The sequence below is a fragment of the Oryzias latipes genome, chromosome 15, assembly GCF_053564925.1.
Source record: "Oryzias latipes strain Hd-rR chromosome 15, Olatipes_Hd-rR_3.1".
NCBI lineage: Eukaryota > Metazoa > Chordata > Actinopteri > Beloniformes > Adrianichthyidae > Oryzias > Oryzias latipes.
Genome location: NC_136251.1, coordinates 2,816,083 through 2,834,425, shown reverse-complemented (window position 1 = coordinate 2,834,425; position 18,343 = coordinate 2,816,083). Strand labels below are relative to the sequence as shown.

Genomic DNA, 18,343 nt, shown 5'->3' with positions numbered 1-18,343 from the left:
GGACAAATTCTGGTTGGACCTTGATGAAGTGATGATGAGCATCCCTCTAGAGAGTTGTCATTGGTGCAGATTTTAATGGACATGTTGGTGCAGAAACAGAGGTGATGAGGTGGTGATGGGCTGGTTTGGGATCCAGGAGAGGAACGTAGAAGGACAGATGGTGGTTGATTTAGCAAAAAAGATGGAAATGGCTCCAGTAAATCTGTTCTTTGAGAAGAGGCAGGAACATAGGGTGACCTATAAGAATGGAGGCAGAAGCCCACACATAGACTACATCTTGTGTAGACAGTGTAATCTGAAGGAGATCAGTGACTGCAAAGCAGTGGTAGGTGAGAGTGTTTCCAGACAGCATTGGATGGTGGTGCATAGGATGATTCTGGTGATGAAGAGGATGAAGAAAAGAAGGGAAAAGGTAGAGAAGAGGACAAACTGGTGGAAGATGAAAAAGGAAGAATGTTGGAAAAAAAAAGGTTTTGGGTGGTCAGAAGGATAACGATGGCTAATGTGATCAGGGAGACGGGTAGGAGTGTAGTTGGTGTGTCATCAGGAAAGAAAGTTTATAAGGAGACTTGGTGCTGGAATGAGGAAGTGCAGGAGTGTCTACGGAGTAAGATGCTTGCTAAGAAGAAGTGGGACACTGAGAGGACTGACAGTAGACAGGAGTACAGGGAGATGCTGTGTAAGGTGAAAGTAGAGGGGTCAAAGGTCAAACAAGGGCTTATGATGACTTGTATGCTAGGTTGGGTAGTATAGAGGGAGAGAGTGACCTGTACAGATATCCAGCATAGGGATGGTAATGTACTGACAGGTGTCTGTGGAAAGAATACTTTGATGAATGAAGAAAACCAGAGAGAACAAAGAATAGAAGTATGCTGTGGAGGTAATAGAGATAATAAAGTAATAAAGATTAGTGGGGGTGAAGTGAGGGGGCATTGAAGAGGATGAAGAGTAGAAAGGCTACTGGTCCTGATGTACCTGTGGAGGTATGGAAGTGTCTAGGAGAAATGGGAGAGGAGTTTTTGACTGGCTCGTTCAACTGGATCTTAGATGGTGAGAAGATGTCTGAGGAATGGAGGAGAACTGTGATGGTGCCCATTTTTAAGAATAAGGAAGATGTGCAAAGTGGTGGTAACTACAGAGGAATAAAGCTGATGAGCCATACAATGAAGTTATGAGAAATAGTTCAGAGGTGGGCACTGAGGGCCACCTGCATGTCTTCCTTCATACCTTGCTCTGGCATGTTCTGATTGGCTGGACACACCTGAACCAGGTTATTAGCCATGAGTAGGGCAAGACTATCTGGAAATTATGGAGACACACCAGCCCTCGAGGCCTGGAATTGCCCACCCCTGGAGTAGTTGAAGCTAGACTACACTAGGAGCAGAAGGGAACATTTGTGAGCAGCAGTATAGTTTCATGCCAAGAAAGATTAATAGGCGGCAGTGGCTCAGTCCAATGATCGAAGGGTCGGCGGTTTGATCCCCGCTCCCCCCAGTATGCTGTCATTGTGTCCTTGGTCAAGACACTTAACCCTCCTTGCCTCCAGTGTGGCTCCACTTGTGTGTAAATGTGTATGAAATTGTCAGAGGAGCCGTAGGCGTGAACTGGCAGCCACGCCTCTGTCAGTCTGCCCCAGGGCAGCTGTGGCTACAACAGTAGCTACCATCACCAAGAATGAATGAGGAGTGAATGAATAATGGACACAATGTTAGCGCTTTGAGCGTCTGGAAAAGTGCAGATAAATCCAATCCATTATTATTATTATAGATCCAATCTTTGCTTTGAGGATGTTGATAGAGAAGGTCAGAGAAAGCTACAATGTGTCTTTGTTGAAAGTTTGTGACAAAGAGGAACTGTGGTATTGCATGATGAAGTCTGGATTAGACAATTATGATGTTGGAGCAGTGCAAGACATGTATGAGGGCTGTAAGACAGTGGTGAGGTGTGTTGTAGGGGTGATAGAGGAGTGCAATGGTGATGAAAAGACTGACAGATGAGGTCAGACAGGAACCTCTATTATCTATTATCCTCTATTTATGTTTGCAGATGATTTTGTGATTTGTAGTGAGAGCAGGGAACAGGTGGAGGAGAAGCTAGAGATAGGGGCAGCACTCCAGGGTAGTGGAGAGTATGAAAAATAAGTTGAAGAGGTGAGTGCAGGCAGATTGGAATGGGTGGAGAAAAGTGTCAGGTGTGATAGAAGAGTTTCATTTCAAATGAAAGGAAAGGTGTAGAAAGCTGTGGTGAGAGCAGCCATGTTGTTGGACCTAGAGACAGTAGCACAGACAGAAAGCAGAGCTGGAGGTAGCAGAGATGAAGATGCTGAGGTTCTCTTTTGGAGGGACCAGGATGGATAGGAATAAGTACATCAGAGGAACAGCACATGCTGGAGGTTTTGAAGATAAAGTCAGAAAGGCCAGACTGAGATGGTTTAGACATGTCCACGAGAGACACAGTCAGTGCGTTTACATGGGCAAAAGTAATCGGAAAGAACGCCTGATCGGAAGGAAAATGCGTCATATAAACACGCCGTTCAGAATACTCTGTCCCGATCAGACTCGTTCGGATTAAAATTTCTTAGGTTAGGATAGGTGGGTTATGCCGATTGTTGATCCGATCGTTGTTCATGTAAACGGTTCATTCCGATCGTGTGTCACTTCTGCTCTGGTTTAACGCCGGGGAGGAGCGCTTCCTGACCCGTGACGTATGGACCCCGCATGGTCCTGGCTCGTGTGCCGGTGGACCGAGCGAACTGTGTCTCTGAGCAGCTGCAGAGCAGCTGGATTAATAGCTTTGTGTTTGATGGGAGGGAGGATGCTTTGTTACGTGTGGGTTTTGTTGTTTGTGTGACTGCGATCCATCCTGCCGCTCTCGGTTAGCTGCTGTCAGGAGAACCGTGTGTTTGAGCAGCCTTGCCTTCACCCTGGACAGGTCTCCAGGGTGAAGGCAAGGACACCCTGGACAGGTCTCCAGTCTGTCGCAGGGCCACAGAGAATCATCTTTCATTGATTAGCAAAGGGGGTTTGGCATAGATTTTTATGCCAGATCTTCATCCTGACACAACCCTGCATTTTATCCAGGCTGGGGACCTGCACAGGGGGACACAGACTTGGGCCCCCTCATAGCTACATAGTTAGGTAATAGCGTGAAGGGAAATTGAACCTGGCATCTTCCCATCACCCTGCTGCTGCACCACAGCCGCTTTCTGCAGAGCGGCAGGAGTTCATTAGAATTTCACGTCTGAGTTGGCGGAGTGACCCAGCCTTCATTTCCCATCATGCCTTTCTTTGTTTCACTCTCACCCGCTAACTGTAAGTCCCTCACACCCCCAATCTAACATTAGCAGTGCAACAAAAATAGTGAGCATTGATGGAGTTATCCAGCCGTACAGTTTTCTGCCTGATTCCAGCTCAGACGAGGAAAACAAAGACGTTCATGGATGTATTTGTCTGACAGTGGATGATCAGAATAGAGCAGAGCTGGGAGCTGCTGATTGTAGTTTGTACGTCACAACTACAAGTTTTTCAAACTGCATTTCCTGTCTTCTCCTGATTCCCCACGTCTTGAATAAGGAAAATAAAAATGCAGTTTCAATGCTTATCTTCTTTATGTATGTCATCTATAATGAGAAAGATGCTATGTTAAAAAATACAATTTTTTTTATCCAAGTGGGGTTTAAACAGCTTCTTTTTTTTTCTTTTTTTCTTTTTTTAACTCGTTCAGTCCAACAGCTGAGCAAACAGATTAGAGCTGAAGGCTTTTTGTGTTGGACAGGGTTTACTATCACAAAAAGAGGTTATATAGGTTCGAGAAACTAAAGTGTAGATTTGTATAAACCCCTTTTTGTCGTATTATTTTTTCTTTTATTTATTTGTTACATTTAGTGTGTGTGGGGAGGGAGAAGGGAAGAATGTGAGGGGGGTGGGGGGGTGGGAGGGGGGTGGAACAGAGTAAAAGGAAGAAAGGTGAAAAGGTGGGGGATACAAGCACTGATTTGAATAAGTTATTATTTTAAGCTGTAACAATTATACCAGATCTGCTGGAAAGACAAATATTACATCAAAGGTGAAAATCTGACACTAAGATGAGCGAAAAATATCTGTCCATCAATACACTGTAGGTAAGGAGGAGGGATGAAGCAGACAGGGAGCAGTGTGGAGTGTGCACGTGGGGGTTGAGATACATGCATGCTGCCGTCGTGAACGGTGTGTTCATAAGGGGAACCAGATCCTACCCAGCCAAACCAGCCAGACCAGGAAAGGGGAGCCCCGCAGGCCAGTAGCCCCCCCAGCACCCGGACCCAGGCAGCCCGGGAGGGGAGGAAGAGGGGACCGCCCACCCCACCAGCCAGGCACAGAGAAGGCCCCCTTACAGGGGCCCCCCCAATGCCCAGAGGCATAAGCGAACCCAGTGTCCGGCCCCCGGGCCACAGGACAGGAGCGCTTAGCCCTACCAGGCGGCAGCAATGGGGGCCACCGGGCGAAGGACACCGAGACAAGGGCCAAGGACGAAGCCAGGGCCCCCAGAACCCATGAGCCGCCCACCACCCAACCGGCGCCCCGTCTCCGCAAGCCAGCCCAGGCACGCGACCCGAGCAACCCAGGGGCCACCACGCACCCACAGCCACCCCCCATAACCCTACAACCCTACACACTACAACCCCCCCCCCACCCGCCAAAAAATCTGAGCCCCCCTCCCCAACCCTCTCAGTGCCCTCCCCTCTCTGTGATGGGGAGAGAAAGCCCCGGAGGGTCCCAGCGAGCCAGCCCCCAGGTCCGTCCCACCCATGCACTCATGCACACATACTCACAATCATCTGGTCACCTTCCCCCACCCCCCGCTGCCAGCAGGCCACCCACAAGCCCGGCCGCCCCGAAAGGACCAGGCGGGTGAAGACCGCCCCCCCCCCCCCCCCCACCCATGTATGGAGGTGTGGGAGTGCTGTGTGTGTGCTGCAGGTAAAATGGGAGGTCTCCAGTGTGGGGGGCCCCACCGCTGCCAAGCCGCAGAGCCCCCCACTCCGGGGTCCCTCTGTGAGTGGTGTGTATTTGCTGTGTGTGTTGCTAGCATGCAGTGTGTGTGTCTACAGAGGACACACACACTGCATGGTTTAAACAGCTTCTTTTAAAATCTAATTCTTATTTTATTTACCTGCAATGATTTCAGAATTACTGCAGGGGGCACTAGCGAGGGAGCAACACTAGCTGTGGTCACATGTGCAAAATATCTTTAGTTATTTAACCCTTGTGCTATCCTAGGCACTTTAACATTGGGAGTTGGGTCATCTAGACCCACTAGACAGTGTGCTAAACCTTTTTTCTTCAATGATTTGTGATCTTCACTGGTGTCCATGGATTACATGAAATCTTTCCACCTTTATCCACCTTTGTCATGGCAGGGAGAACACGTCAATGTAAGGGTGGGGTCATCTAAGATAACACAAGGGATAAAGGTCACATTAGAATTGAACTGTGTACATGGGCCCAGAAAAGCTTTTTCCGATTATAACAAACGTTTACACCTTCGGTCAGAATAAATCATTTGGACATGCGCAGAACTCTCTAAAATACTGGAAATGACCATAGAAGAAGAAACATTGAGTTCCGTTATAAACAAACAGAGCTGTTAAAAAGAGCGAGATGATCTTCTAAAGGTGCTTTATTATTGTTATGATTATTATGAAACGCCTGTTCACTCATAATATTTTTTTAATCCAAGCCTAGGATGAACATAAATCCATGCGGTCAATCTGCATCTTGGCTGTACGTAAATATGTGGGAATAACATCAGTTTTAATTTTTTTCTGGACACGACTTGAAACACAAATCCACGTGATTATTTACACCGTTTCTCAGGACTGCGTGGCATTTCTGCTTTGAAAAGCCGCCTCCGTTAGCTCACACGCCGTCCCAGAGCTGCTCCTGTGCTTGAGGACACAGTTCTAATGGGAGACATCGTTCTCCTAAGTCTTGGAGCGCCACACCGTCTACGCATGACGTAAAACCAGAGCAGTAGTGACCCACGATCGGATCAGCCATCAGCATAACTCTCCTATCTCCATCGGAAGGAAACCTTGATCCAAGTGACTCTGATGGGGGCAGAGTATTGCGAACGCAGTGTTTACATGAGGCATTTTTATTCTGATCAGGCGTTCATTCTGAGGACCTTTGTCCATGTAACCGCAGTTGATGAGGCTTCATCAGCCCATCGCTACCTTGAGTTCCCCATGGAAGAACTGGTGAAAGTTTTAGTGGAAAGGGAGGTCTGAGTATCACCTCTGTGACATCTGCCCCCGTGACCTGCTGATAAGTGGAACAGGATGGATGGAAAACTCAAACTTTTTTGAGAAACAAGATTTCTATCCTAATACCGTTAAGTTCTTTGACTAAGATTGTCCAGGTTTGGAGAAAAAGGATTTTACGGCTGGGCCAAAGAACATAATTGGTGTTTCTTAAAACCACATTATTGGAAACCAGAAAACATTCGAAATCATGTACAGAAATAATGAAAGTATTTTCTTTGTCTTAAAATCATAATTATTTTAATGAGATAAAGACTCTGGGATCTCTGGGTTTGTAATATCGGTTTCTTTTATAATTTGATACTTTTTAAAAATGTTCTTTCCAACTCTGAGGGCACAAACTCCCCTTCCTGTTGTTTAGAGTGGGGGGGGGGGGGCAGCTATTTTTATGAATGACGGACCCCCTTCAGAATTAGTTTATTTTAAATTAAAATGATAGGAGACCCTAAAAACATTTGAAATCCTCAAATGTTTAAGTGGAGCCAGAACAGGCAAAAACTCACTATAGAGAGAAGAAAACCCTGGACTCAATCCAGTGGGACTAAACAAACCGACACTCACCACCCAGAAGCAGAGACACGATGAGGTTGGAGGCGATCTTCATGCTGCAGAAGTCGTGTGGGTCATCGCCCCCCTGCAGACTTCGGATCATTTCTGACAAAGCCTCTGGCACTCCTGACTCTGCAAACTGCAGCTTCAGAGCATCTGAGGGGAAAGCACAACAGGAAAGCTGCGACACATTTTTGTGACGCACAGAATCAGCAAAGTGTTTTTTTTCTGTTTCTGCAGCACATGCATGCAGCAATCCAAGGTTGTCTGTCTTTTCATGATGTGGAAAACTGCAGCCCAACCAAACACTCCACTTTGGGGCTCTGCTATATGCAGACTTTAGGTGACTTGGTCCTCATGCATATTTGCAGAATTTTTTGATTTTTTGATAATTGTATTTAAACTCAATAACTGATTTGAGTACACTTGTTCTGATTGTCATGTTCTTGGGTCTGCAGGATACTGCAGGTTTGTTGGAGCTCCGGTGCTGAGCAGCAACTCCTGCTGCTTGATGGGGATTGATGTCAAATGCCTTTTTTTGTAAACAAGCTACAGTGGCCAAACATTGTGAAAGAACCTACCACTTTCCCCCAAGGATCCCAAAATTTCCAAGATGACATGTCGGCGTTCGGCATCAGGAGCTCGCCTCAGCTGAAGAATCAGGACTTCAGACACGTCCAGGTCTGCCAGTGCTTCCCTCGCACAGTCTGGAGGCACACATGGAGGAAAACAAATAAACTGACCATCCATCCATTTTCTAAACCTGCTGAATTCCCATTTGGGGGCTGGACGCAGTGCCAATGGCTTAGGGCAGGGTTCACCCATAACAGTTCTCCAGTCCATCACAGGGCCACACACAGACAAACAACCAAACAGACTTACACCTAAGAACAATTAGAAGCACAAGTTAACCTATGAAACATATTTTAGGACTGTGGGAGGAAGCCGGAGAAAACCCGAGCACGCTAACTCCACACTGAATAGACCCAAGTGGGATTCAAACCAGGACCGTCTCACTGTAAGGCAGGGGAGCTAACCACTACACCATTGTGCAGTACATCCCAGCTATATTATTAGGAGAGAAGAAGAAATGCAGCAGAGGGGGGGCTCCATAAACAGTCAAGTCCTCATTCGCTCCAAAACAAACTTAACGATGAAGCTCACAGTCTGGTTTCAACAGTTTGTCATCCTCTTTGGATAGATTTACAGCTTCGACAACTGTTCTGAAGGTTGACTATTCTCAATCTTTTGTTTCATATTTGAGACCTAAATCATGCTCAAATGGGGGGGGGGGTGTCCTTTGATTGATGGGTCATCAGTTAATCTTCCTATTTTTGGGAAATCTTTGTGGGATTATGTCCTGAAAAACTGGCTTTAGTTCAAACCAGCGAGTGATTACCTGTCCATCTATATCTACAGTCATTGGTCAATCCTTTTAAGATCATACATGTCACTCCTTGAAGGAAATGTTGCCCTCAAGTCATGACAACAATGGTCTCTTTTGTGACAACTGATTTTTGTGGCTGCTGGGGCTCATGGTTGCCATGGATACCTCGTCTAGATACAGGCCATGGATGTGGTGCATCAGTGTCCAGGCCTAAATTTGGGAGAGGTTGAGGTTGTGGGGGTTAATACACGAAATAATTGAAACTCCTCGAGGATAAGAGGCAGATCGAGCTACACACAATGGTGTGTTACAACTGATGGAAAGTTACTTTTGCTTCACTAGGTTATGATTCATTTCCACACTAAACACTTCCCAAAGATGAATCTTTAGCTGTTCTTCAGTACTTTGATGAAATGTGCCAGTGAAGCATCATCACTGCCCCACTTTATGATGAGGCACTGAAAACAACAAGGAGGAAAAAACAACAACATGTTTTTGGCACATTTTAGAATTACAGTGCTAAAAAGATTGTTATTTCTGTAAACTGAGAATTTGTTCTTTCGTCATGCATGTAGGAAAGATATGATGCAGCACAATAGGAAGTGAGATTCCCAGCTAAATGTAAATGCTAAAACCCGTGGACGGGAATGTGGTAGCCCTGTGTCTGTCAGGATTTGACTCGCAATGATGCTTTTTCAGTTGCCGAATTGAATGAGACAAAGAAGTCAAATCACAAACATTTAATTTCCCCTCCTTTTTATGTTCTCATTACCCAACTTCCAATAGTTTTGGTGTGAAATAATGTCAACAAATATACATGTGCTCCAAGGTGGTGCAGTTATTGGCGCTTTTGCCTCACAGTGCAAAAACATGCTTCATAGATGATTGGTGTCTCTACGTTGTCCCTAGGTGTGAATGAGTGTGTGTGTGTGTGTGTGTGTGTGTGTGTGCGTGGGTGTGTGTGTGTGTGGCCCTGCAACAGACTGGAGACCTGTTTAGGATGAAGCCTGCCTTGATCGTACAGTAGCAGGGATAGGCTCCAGTAACACTTTGACCCCACAAGGAATTCAGCAGGTTCTGAAGGTGAATGGATATAAATACATGCAAATGAAACACACATCACTTATTTATAAATCTGTATAATTACACCATTTATGTATTTTTCATAAAACATGCCAAAGTTATATTGGACCTCGTGCTGTAAGTTACTATAAAAATATTATGATGTTTACAGGAAACAGTTGAAGCATTAATCAACAATAGGAAAAAGACAGTATATGGCAAAAGTTATGACAGTGAAGATGGGTTTTCTTTGAAAGGAGCCAATGTGGGCTTCCACATGTTGGAGTACAGCAGTGGCCAAAAGTTTTGAAAATTACACAAATAATAATTTCTGCACAATCTGCTGCTTCAGGGGTTTTCAGGAAATTTGTCAGATGGGTTGGAACTGAAATATGATCACAAGGATTTTATAATGATCAAAGGTTTTTGTTGGCAATCACTCTGAGTTTATACATCAACTCAACATTTGTAGTGTTGATTTTCATTTCAGTAAACTGAAATGAAAATGCTTTCAGGCATCCCCCCCCCACACACACACATGTTTTAAGGCAGGACATTTTTGTGTCTTTACTGATTAGTGGCTGATAGTCACCATTTATTGACAGAGCATTTAAAAATTCATCAAATAACGTTTACAATGGTCTCCCTGCAGTTGACTAAGTCTGAGTTATAGGGCCAGTTTACAAACAACTTTTTTTTTTTTCATTTCAGTCAGACAACTCATGCAGTAGAGAATGATTTATTTCCAGATTTTCTTTTAGTTTGGCATAAGGCTCCGTTCAGACACAATAAAAAAAGATTTCCATAGAAAAGGTCGGGTGTAAAACTACCCCTCACGGAGCTCACAGGTGGAAGCCGGGGAGGAGGGTGGGGCGACAAACCCAGCGCTCATGGAAATTGATGAAGAGGCCGTGGATTGCACACCTGGTTCTTTAAGTAGGACGCGGAACAGGTGATTTGATTGCAACCGCCTGCAGGGAGGAGTAAACACGCTGCTGAACTGCCTGCCTGAAATTCTCCCAGGGTCGTTCATTTTGTGAAACTGTGGATGACACTTTCAAACCAATAAGATTCCATTGAGGTATTCCATTGAATTATAATTCTGTGGTGCATGAAAACAACTGTGACCATTGAGAACTAGGGTTGTGCCGATGGACGATATCATCGTCCATCGTGATGGGTGACTGACATCCCGATGGAGAGACCACCATCGTGATGCCACGCCCCCGCCACGTTGCGAGTCGACACCATAAGCCGCGGTTACATGTGAAAAATATCTTGATGGGATCAATGGTCGGATTAGAATCCAACCGTGTACATGGGCCCAGAAAAATGTTTTCAGAATATAAAAAACGTTCACTAAGGTCACACTTTCCGTCGGAATAAATCATTCGCACATGCGCAGTAGGGTTTGAAAACCGGAAGGATATAAATTCCGCTGAGCAGCTTTTTTTTTCAAACTTTATTGAATGTAACAATTCAATACAAAACGATGTTAAACAGCGCCGAGCGGCTATATATATTGACATGTCAGCTCGGTAAAATACGAGACGATCTTCTAAACGTGCTTTTAATAATGTTACGGTTATTATCAAACACCTGTTCGCTCATCATTTGAATTTTAATCCGTGTGGTCAGTGCTTTTTCTGGACGGAGCCAGGATTAGCAGTATGCTAACACGGGCTAACAACATTAGCTTTGGGTGGCGCTGCATGCTGTGAATAACATCAGTCTTTATTTAGTCGGGACACGACTGGAAACACAAATCCACGTGATTGATTGATTGTTTTCTAAGGACTGAGCGACATTTCTGCTTTGAAGCTCAAACCGCTGTGTGTGTGCTGACGATCCGAGCTGTCCTCAGACACACACTTTTAGACCCGGTTCTGAGTTCGGTAGCTCGTAGCCTCGTACCCCTAGAGGTGCGGGACGGATCGCAGTCTTAAATATTCCACACACACCGCTCATGTAACAAAGCACCCCCCCTCCCTTCCCATCAAACACAAAGCTGGAAGTCCGCGCTCCGCCGGTCCACTTCACTAGTTAAGTGCGGGAGCGGACTACTTCTTTTCTATTTTGTTTGTTACTTTTTTTGTTAAAGTCACTTCCCTCAGTTTATACTGGATCATTGCGGATTAGTCATTAGTTGGGAAATAAAATAAAAAAAGTAAAATAACGAATAGCAGTTGTATAAGAACGAAAAATGTAAAAATAGCCCCCCCCCCCGACGATGTCATCGTCCATCCCGATGGTTGACAGCAAACAACGTCAACGGCCAATTTAGGGGACATCGCCCAACCCTATTGAGAACAGCTGGCGACGTAATGTTGAGCAATGTGAAACAGTCACGTGATCTCCCTGGTTCAATCAGAGCTCGGAACGTTGCTTTGAAACAAAAGTCCCACTGGAGATTGGAAAGGTTCTGGAACACAAGCTCGATCTATTCATCACCTTAGTTTTCATCAAACCTTTGTAACTACAAGAGATTTGTTTGAGTCGCTCTTGCTCCTACGTTTTCCTCCACCAGCCAGCCATAACAGTAAAAGATAAAACTAGCAGATATAAATCCTCTTAAGTCTGATGAAAAAGTAAATTGAATCTGGTCTGTGGTATAGATTTTATGGTCCAAAATTGTTGCTATTTAAATTGACTGATCAACTTGACTTTGTCTCTGTCTCAGAGTTGGTGTTTTTCCTTCACTCTTTTACTTTATCGATAAAGCTCAAGAACACTCACCCATGTCAGCCAGGTTACACAAAGCCAGCAGACAGACGTTGACCAGCGGGTCGTTCTTGGGATACTCCCTCATTATGGAGACCAGTCTGGCGATGACGCCACTCTGGACTAACTGGTCTTGTTGGTATGCTGATAAAGAAGAGAAGTTTAAAGAGAAGGAGCTCACTGTTGGCATAAAAACACGATGTTGGAAACCTAAATTTAGAAGAAACTGGTACCAGAAAGGTCTAAAGGTCAGACACAGAGAAAAAGTAGGTTTTCATTCCTGATTTTTATTAATCTCTGGAAGCTATTTCAAGACATACGGACTAAAAATCATATTTGCTAAAACGTTTGACCACTGTGGCTTTTTCAGTGACTTGAACGCGTGGTGAAACATTTCAGGGAAGATGATTAGCCTTTAAGTTGATATGCTGTGACTCGGCCTCAAGACAACATCACTTGGATGAATGAGAACCCTCATCAACATTTTCTATCAATAATTTCCTGACCTTCCAGTAAACATGAAACCGTTTTAGATGTTAGACAAAGATGCACCACAGACCGTGCTCTGGACGGCAGTGGAAGAAGAGCCGGACATTTAACCCTTGTGCTATCCTATGGGGTCAAGATGACCATTGACGTGTTATTCAGGTTCAGAGCACTGTCTAGTGGGTCTACATGACCCAACTCCCAATGTTAAAGTGCCTAGGATAGAACAAGGGTTAAATGACGGCAAAGCTGAGGCCTTTTGTTGCCAAAAACCTCTAAATGTATAGCCCAATTGCCCTAAAACCTAAATGAGTTATAATAAAAAAATATTAACAATAGAGACTACCCTCACTGGTTTTTCTTGTAAAACTCCAGAAATGTTGGGGGGACAATCTGAATGCATTAGCTGTGAACCAGCAGCTTCCCTGATCCCGATGCTCTTTTTGCATTAAAAACCTTCTTGGACTGCAGTTCTGTTGTGTTCAGCTGCAGCAGGTTATGTCAGCCTGCTGCAGCACAGACCTCTGATCATTCAAAGTGGACTGTCGGAATAGCTCACCGTTGTCGAAGCAGATACGTCCGATGGCCCTGCCCGTGTTCAGCAGCATTTCCTCGTTGTTGCTGTCCAGATGTGGAACCAGAGCTTTGACCAGGCCGGCCTCGATGCAGGACTCCCTCACTGCAGCTGGAACACAGGTGAACTGTGGTGAGGAACGTCCTCTAAAATGTCTCTCCATTTTTCACTGGTGACTTCTTTTATAAATAGTTTAGCCACTGTTTGGATGTGTGTTTCTCCTTGAAGATTTTCTTTTCAGAGGAGCATTTGGCTCCTCTACCCAGTTCAAGATGGACCCAAAGCTGTTTTGCAGGGGCTCCATGTTAAAGATTTGAAGTGTAACTCTGTTAAAACACCTTTTTTAATATGCAAGTCTTGAAAAAGACCTTGAAAACAGCATCACCTGACTTAAGAAAGCTAATGCAGAAAAAGGTTGTGCTGTAGGATTCTGTCTTTCAGAGAAGCTGGACCTTAAAGGGTTGATGTTTGATCATCCGAGCATTTTCTTTAGTTCTAACTGCTGATGGAAATTCAGGTTTGATTTCTTCTTTGTCTTTAGATGATCCATTTACAAATCTCTGAGACAAATTATTCATTTCCATGTAACCATCTCCTCCACATCTTCATCTAGACGATATGGTAAAACAAATAAGATCTTAGATTTTTCATTCCAAATTCAAATTTTAATGGATTTTTTTCACCCTCCTTTTACGTTCTTTTTTTTAAACACAAATTTACAATGGCAGAATATATTTAATAAAAACTATTTTGTTTTAACATCTCCTTTGGAAATTGTCTCTAACACAAAGTTGAACTAAATCCAAGCTGTAAAAAGTTTGTAGATCACTGCAGCAGATGTTTTGTGAGCTAACGATAACTTGAGCATCTCATAAAGAAAACACAACACGAAATCAACAAATGTTGACATTAATTCATCATTTTCTCACTAATGGCAGCTACAACCTTCAAACTGATTTTGCTGCATTTGGCTTGATGCTTGTAAGTCTTAACCCCAGAGGTCAACAGTTTTTGACTCATTGTCCAAAAGATAAAAGAATCTACACGCCAAATTATTACATTATTAAAGACAGCTTGGAGTGGAGGTGTGTGTGTGTGGGTGTGTGTGTGTGTGTGTGTGTGGGTGGGTGGGTGTGTGTGTGTGTGTGTGTGTGTGTGTGGCTGGGTGGGTGGGGGTCCTCGGTAAACAAGACATTCTTCTGGATGAGTAATTGTCTTTACATGGAAATTGTTTCCTAACGTTAAGAACTTCATTTGTGTTTAACCCCTTCTGTGTATTTATCCTTTTGTAACTCGTCTGTTTGTCCTTCTGAATTGTTTTTAAAGATCAAAAGCTGCATTCTGTTGCTTCTCTGTAAATTTTTAAAGAATCAACTCAAAAGGCTTTGAGAACACAAACCTTCTCGCGCCATCTCTGCCACCACCAGAGCCACCTGGCAGCTCAGACTGCTTTTGCGCAGCAACACCTGCGCCAGTGAAGGCAGAATCCCACTTTTGGCAATTTCAATGGCAGCATCCTTCTCTGTGAAGACAAACACTACTGTCAATGTATTAAACCAACATAGAGTTGTTCATTGAAAGCCTGGTCCCAGAATACTGACACGGAAACAAAGCAACTAAAAATGGGGGTTCGGTTAGAAACAGTCGCACCCCATCTTTTTTTTATGCCCAAAAACACTAGGAGGACACAAGTCCAGCACAAACAAGAGGAGATTCCTCAGGGTGTGTGTGTGTGGGGGGGACTCTGATGAATTATGGCTCAACATTTTATAAATAAATAATTCCCATTCTGTCTTACTTTTCTCTAGGAGTCCAGCCAACACTGTGTCCAGATGAGGCTTCAGCTCCTCCTCAACCAGGTCTGTGCTAACACTGATTGCTTTTAAAGCTTCGCTCACAGAGTCTGCAGCAACATAAACAAGAAAAAAAGAACAATTTTAAGAACTTCAAAATGAACAGTTTTTCCTTTATGTTTTACGCTGTTCGTTGCTTAAACAACATATGCATTTAAAGAGCAGAACAAAATGGATACTTCACTTCTTCATGTTCGGCAGATTTGAATTCAAAGATATTTTTAGAGCTTTCAGAGATGCAGTCAAATGAAACTGCAGACAGACTTCATTGAATAATCCTCTTCTTCACAAACTAAATAACTAAAAGCAGTTTGTGAAAACAAAAGGAAAAGAGGAAGTTTGTGAGAACTTTGGTTTTGTTGACATGTTGATTCTTGGGATGGGTCTCAATAGTGTACATCAAAAATTATGCTGACAATGTTTGATCAACCTCAGACGTCTGTCTGATCAACTCTTAGCAGGCTTTCAGGGTATACATGGGGATCAAAAGTTTGGGCCCCAAGGCAAAACATTATTTTATTGTGCATAAAGAAGCCAAGGAAAGATAGAAAAGAAGGCATCAGATGACAGATGAGGCATTCTTGTATTTATTTCCGTCATTTACCCTTTCAAAATAACAAACAGCAAAACAACGTTGTGACCTAAAGTTTGGGTAACTAGTACCTTTTACTGCTGCCCCTGCGAGTTATATCAGTGTAGCACTTGTGTCAACTTAACCAGCAAAAGCTACACAAAGTTACTAGGTCCTATTTACGAAGAGAAGAAAAAAAACAACAATGTGTTTAAATAACAGAGGGCAGGTTTATTCCATTACCTTTCACAACACAAAATAGAAAAACAACATAAACAATAATTTGTTCCTAAAACTGAATTTCTTTTACAAAATAAATCAGCTTTATAAAAAAATAGTATAAAATAAATTGTCCTTTGTCTTGTTTGTGCACTCAATTTGTTCTCTACCCGGGTAGGATAAATGAATGTGTATAGGTATATTCCTTATCTCTTGTCCTGTCAGATTGGGTTCAATCCTGTTGATGGGAATCAGTAACAGCTGGCCACACTGTACTTCAATCTTCAACAGGATACTCTCGTTCTACACCTGGCTCGCCATCGACTTCCAACGAAGAATTGTAGTCCGAGCTACAATTGAGGGTCATCAAAACAATTCTGCACATAGTACAGAATAAATCAGACACATTATAATCTATATTTCAAGTGAGATCTCATCTTTCAATAAACTCAGTATCTTTTCCCTGTAATTTGGAAATTGTTTTTATGGTTTTCTTTTTTTTAGTAGTTCACCAAAACCAATTTACAAACAAAAAATTCAGTAATCCTTTTAACAAGTATTACTATTAGTAAAAGGAATTTCCCTTTCCACAAATCTGAAAAAATAACTGTATGAATAAAGTTTTAACGAATAAAATTATTATAACCATGGTATAATACAATTCTTTTTAAACAATGAATACTTCAACCACCTTTTCAATTAACTTTTCAAAAATTACATATTCACGCATATTTATACCAGAAAGAAATCAAATAAAGTAAACATTAATAACACAGTTAATACACAAATTAACATTTTCTACATACTCCGAATTGTTTTGTTCCCCTTTTTAACAGAATTTAATTTAAAACATAACCGTCAACTCCATATACAACTCTTTCCTACTCACTGGAGTTTCCAAGAATTCTTAAACACGACACGTTCACAACGTAGCCGCTCTGAAAATGTTCTTTCGGCACACAACGTAACCGATCTCAAAAAACAAAAAGTAGCTTCTTTTAATTCTTCAACTTCTTCTTCCGTCTATAACACTGCCGATCTTTCTCTGCTGGTCACGCAGCTCCTTCTCTGCCTCGTGCTTGCAAGAAAAAAACACGCAGACACAAGATGGCACCCTCCACAGAGCCCTGCATGGTATGCCTGGAGGGCCAAACCATCTCTACCGCAAATGAAAAATTAACCCTTTAATTGCCAGTAGGAAAATTAACCCTTTAAAAACCTGTAGCAAAAATAAATGCTTTTTATAAGTGGGCTACACCCTCCCCCCCAAAAAATAACATGAGTCCCATCATGTTACATCGTGTCAATAACTATATCTCATAAACTAGATGGTGATCAGTCTCGTGTATAGAATCAAGTGCGCGATTAAAACCTTCCAATAAACTCTGAGCAAAGGAAATCAGAGGCGTTCCAAGCTGCGGATAATGAAACCGACACGGTGGTGTTTTTAACCGCTCAGACTTTCTTAGTGCTGTGTCATCTTCATGTAATCCCTCTGTTTCCTCCCTTTTTTCGGTCTGTGTGACAACAACTTCATCGACAGGGGGTGTTACATTCTGTCCCTGACTCAGCATATGATCCCCTGCATCTGTCAAACACTCGGTACGGCTGTTATCACTGCCTGGAATTGACTGCGTCTCATCCATGCTAGGCAACTGAGCTGCATCATCAGCCTCCTCATTACGGAGAATTTCACAAATGTCATTTCCTGTCTCCCCTTCCAACATTTGCTGAGAAACACTTTCAGGGAGAGGTGAGGGGTTTTCAGGTCTAACCTGGTTACTGGGCATTTGACCTTCTGGAGCACTGGAAAGGACCCCTCTTTGGTTAATGTCATAAACTTTGGTAAAGGTCTCAGTGTTACTCATAGGCTCACTATGTAGCATTTCATAATCCTCATCAGAATCAGAACATTCTTGTTCAGGATTCTGAGACTGAGTTTGTCTAGTTCTGGGTGGACAAGAAGGTTTTGGTATGTTACCCTCATTTTCTTCCATTTCAGATAAATTTCCACAAGGTAGTAGAAGATCCCTATGAAGGGTTCGAGCTGGAGCATCCCCATTCACTGGCTGAACCATGTACACTGGCAAATCTCCCATTTGCTTCAAAACATGATAGACTGTGGGCTCCCACTTATCAGCCAGTTTGTGTTTGCTCCTCAAGCGCAAGTTTCTTACTAGAACTCTGTCCCCCACAGCAAGGGTGGATTCTCTAACACGTTTGTCAAAATGCTGCTTGTTTCTTTTGGCAACTTTCTCTGCGTTTGCAAAGGCACTTTGATAGCTCTCCTCCAGACGAGCTTTCAAGTTCCTGACGTACTGAGAGTGTGTCGGTGTTTGTGCCTCTTTGACTGGCAAGTTGAATGCTAGGTCAACAGGTAGTCTGGGTTGCCTGCCAAACATAAGCTCATAAGGACTGAATCCAGTGACTTCATTTTTCGTACAATTGTACGCATGAGCGAGTGTTTTGACGTAATCACGCCAGTGAGTTTTCTGCTCATTTGTCAACGTACCCAACATACTAAGAAGAGTGCGATTAAATCGCTCCACTGGATTACCTCTGGGATGATATGGACTCTTCCTTACTTTCTTGATACCAGTCAAACAACATAGTTCCTTAA

General features: G+C 43.3%; 1 protein-coding gene and 1 long non-coding RNA gene across 6 annotated transcripts in view; one reads left to right on the top strand and one right to left on the bottom strand.

Moving 5' to 3' along the window:
- Window positions 1-7,531, top strand: part of LOC105357494 (uncharacterized) — a 38,295-nt gene extending 30,764 nt beyond the window's left edge. Inside the window, exons 3-4 of the long non-coding RNA XR_013647756.1 lie at window positions 7,091-7,193; window positions 7,309-7,531. This is a non-coding gene — a long non-coding RNA (uncharacterized LOC105357494). The remainder of the gene's footprint in view (window positions 1-7,090; window positions 7,194-7,308) is intronic.
- LOC101165120 (rap1 GTPase-GDP dissociation stimulator 1) overlaps window positions 1-18,343 on the bottom strand; it is a 62,876-nt gene that overhangs the window by 26,064 nt on the left and 18,469 nt on the right. For 3 of the 5 annotated variants that reach the window (XM_004084335.5, XM_020699741.3, XM_011492565.4), the window contains exons 2-7: window positions 14,879-14,983; window positions 14,480-14,602; window positions 13,066-13,191; window positions 12,036-12,164; window positions 7,432-7,557; window positions 6,863-7,006 (exon numbers count right to left, since the gene is read on the bottom strand). In XM_004084335.5, the coding sequence (XP_004084383.1) occupies window positions 6,863-7,006; window positions 7,432-7,557; window positions 12,036-12,164; window positions 13,066-13,191; window positions 14,480-14,602; window positions 14,879-14,983 (753 nt within the window). Of the gene's footprint in view, window positions 1-6,862; window positions 7,007-7,431; window positions 7,558-12,035; window positions 12,165-13,065; window positions 13,192-14,479; window positions 14,603-14,878; window positions 16,101-16,612; window positions 16,805-18,343 lie in introns of those variants that run through there. The other 2 variants (XM_078931652.1, XM_020699740.3) reach the window with 2 other exon arrangements.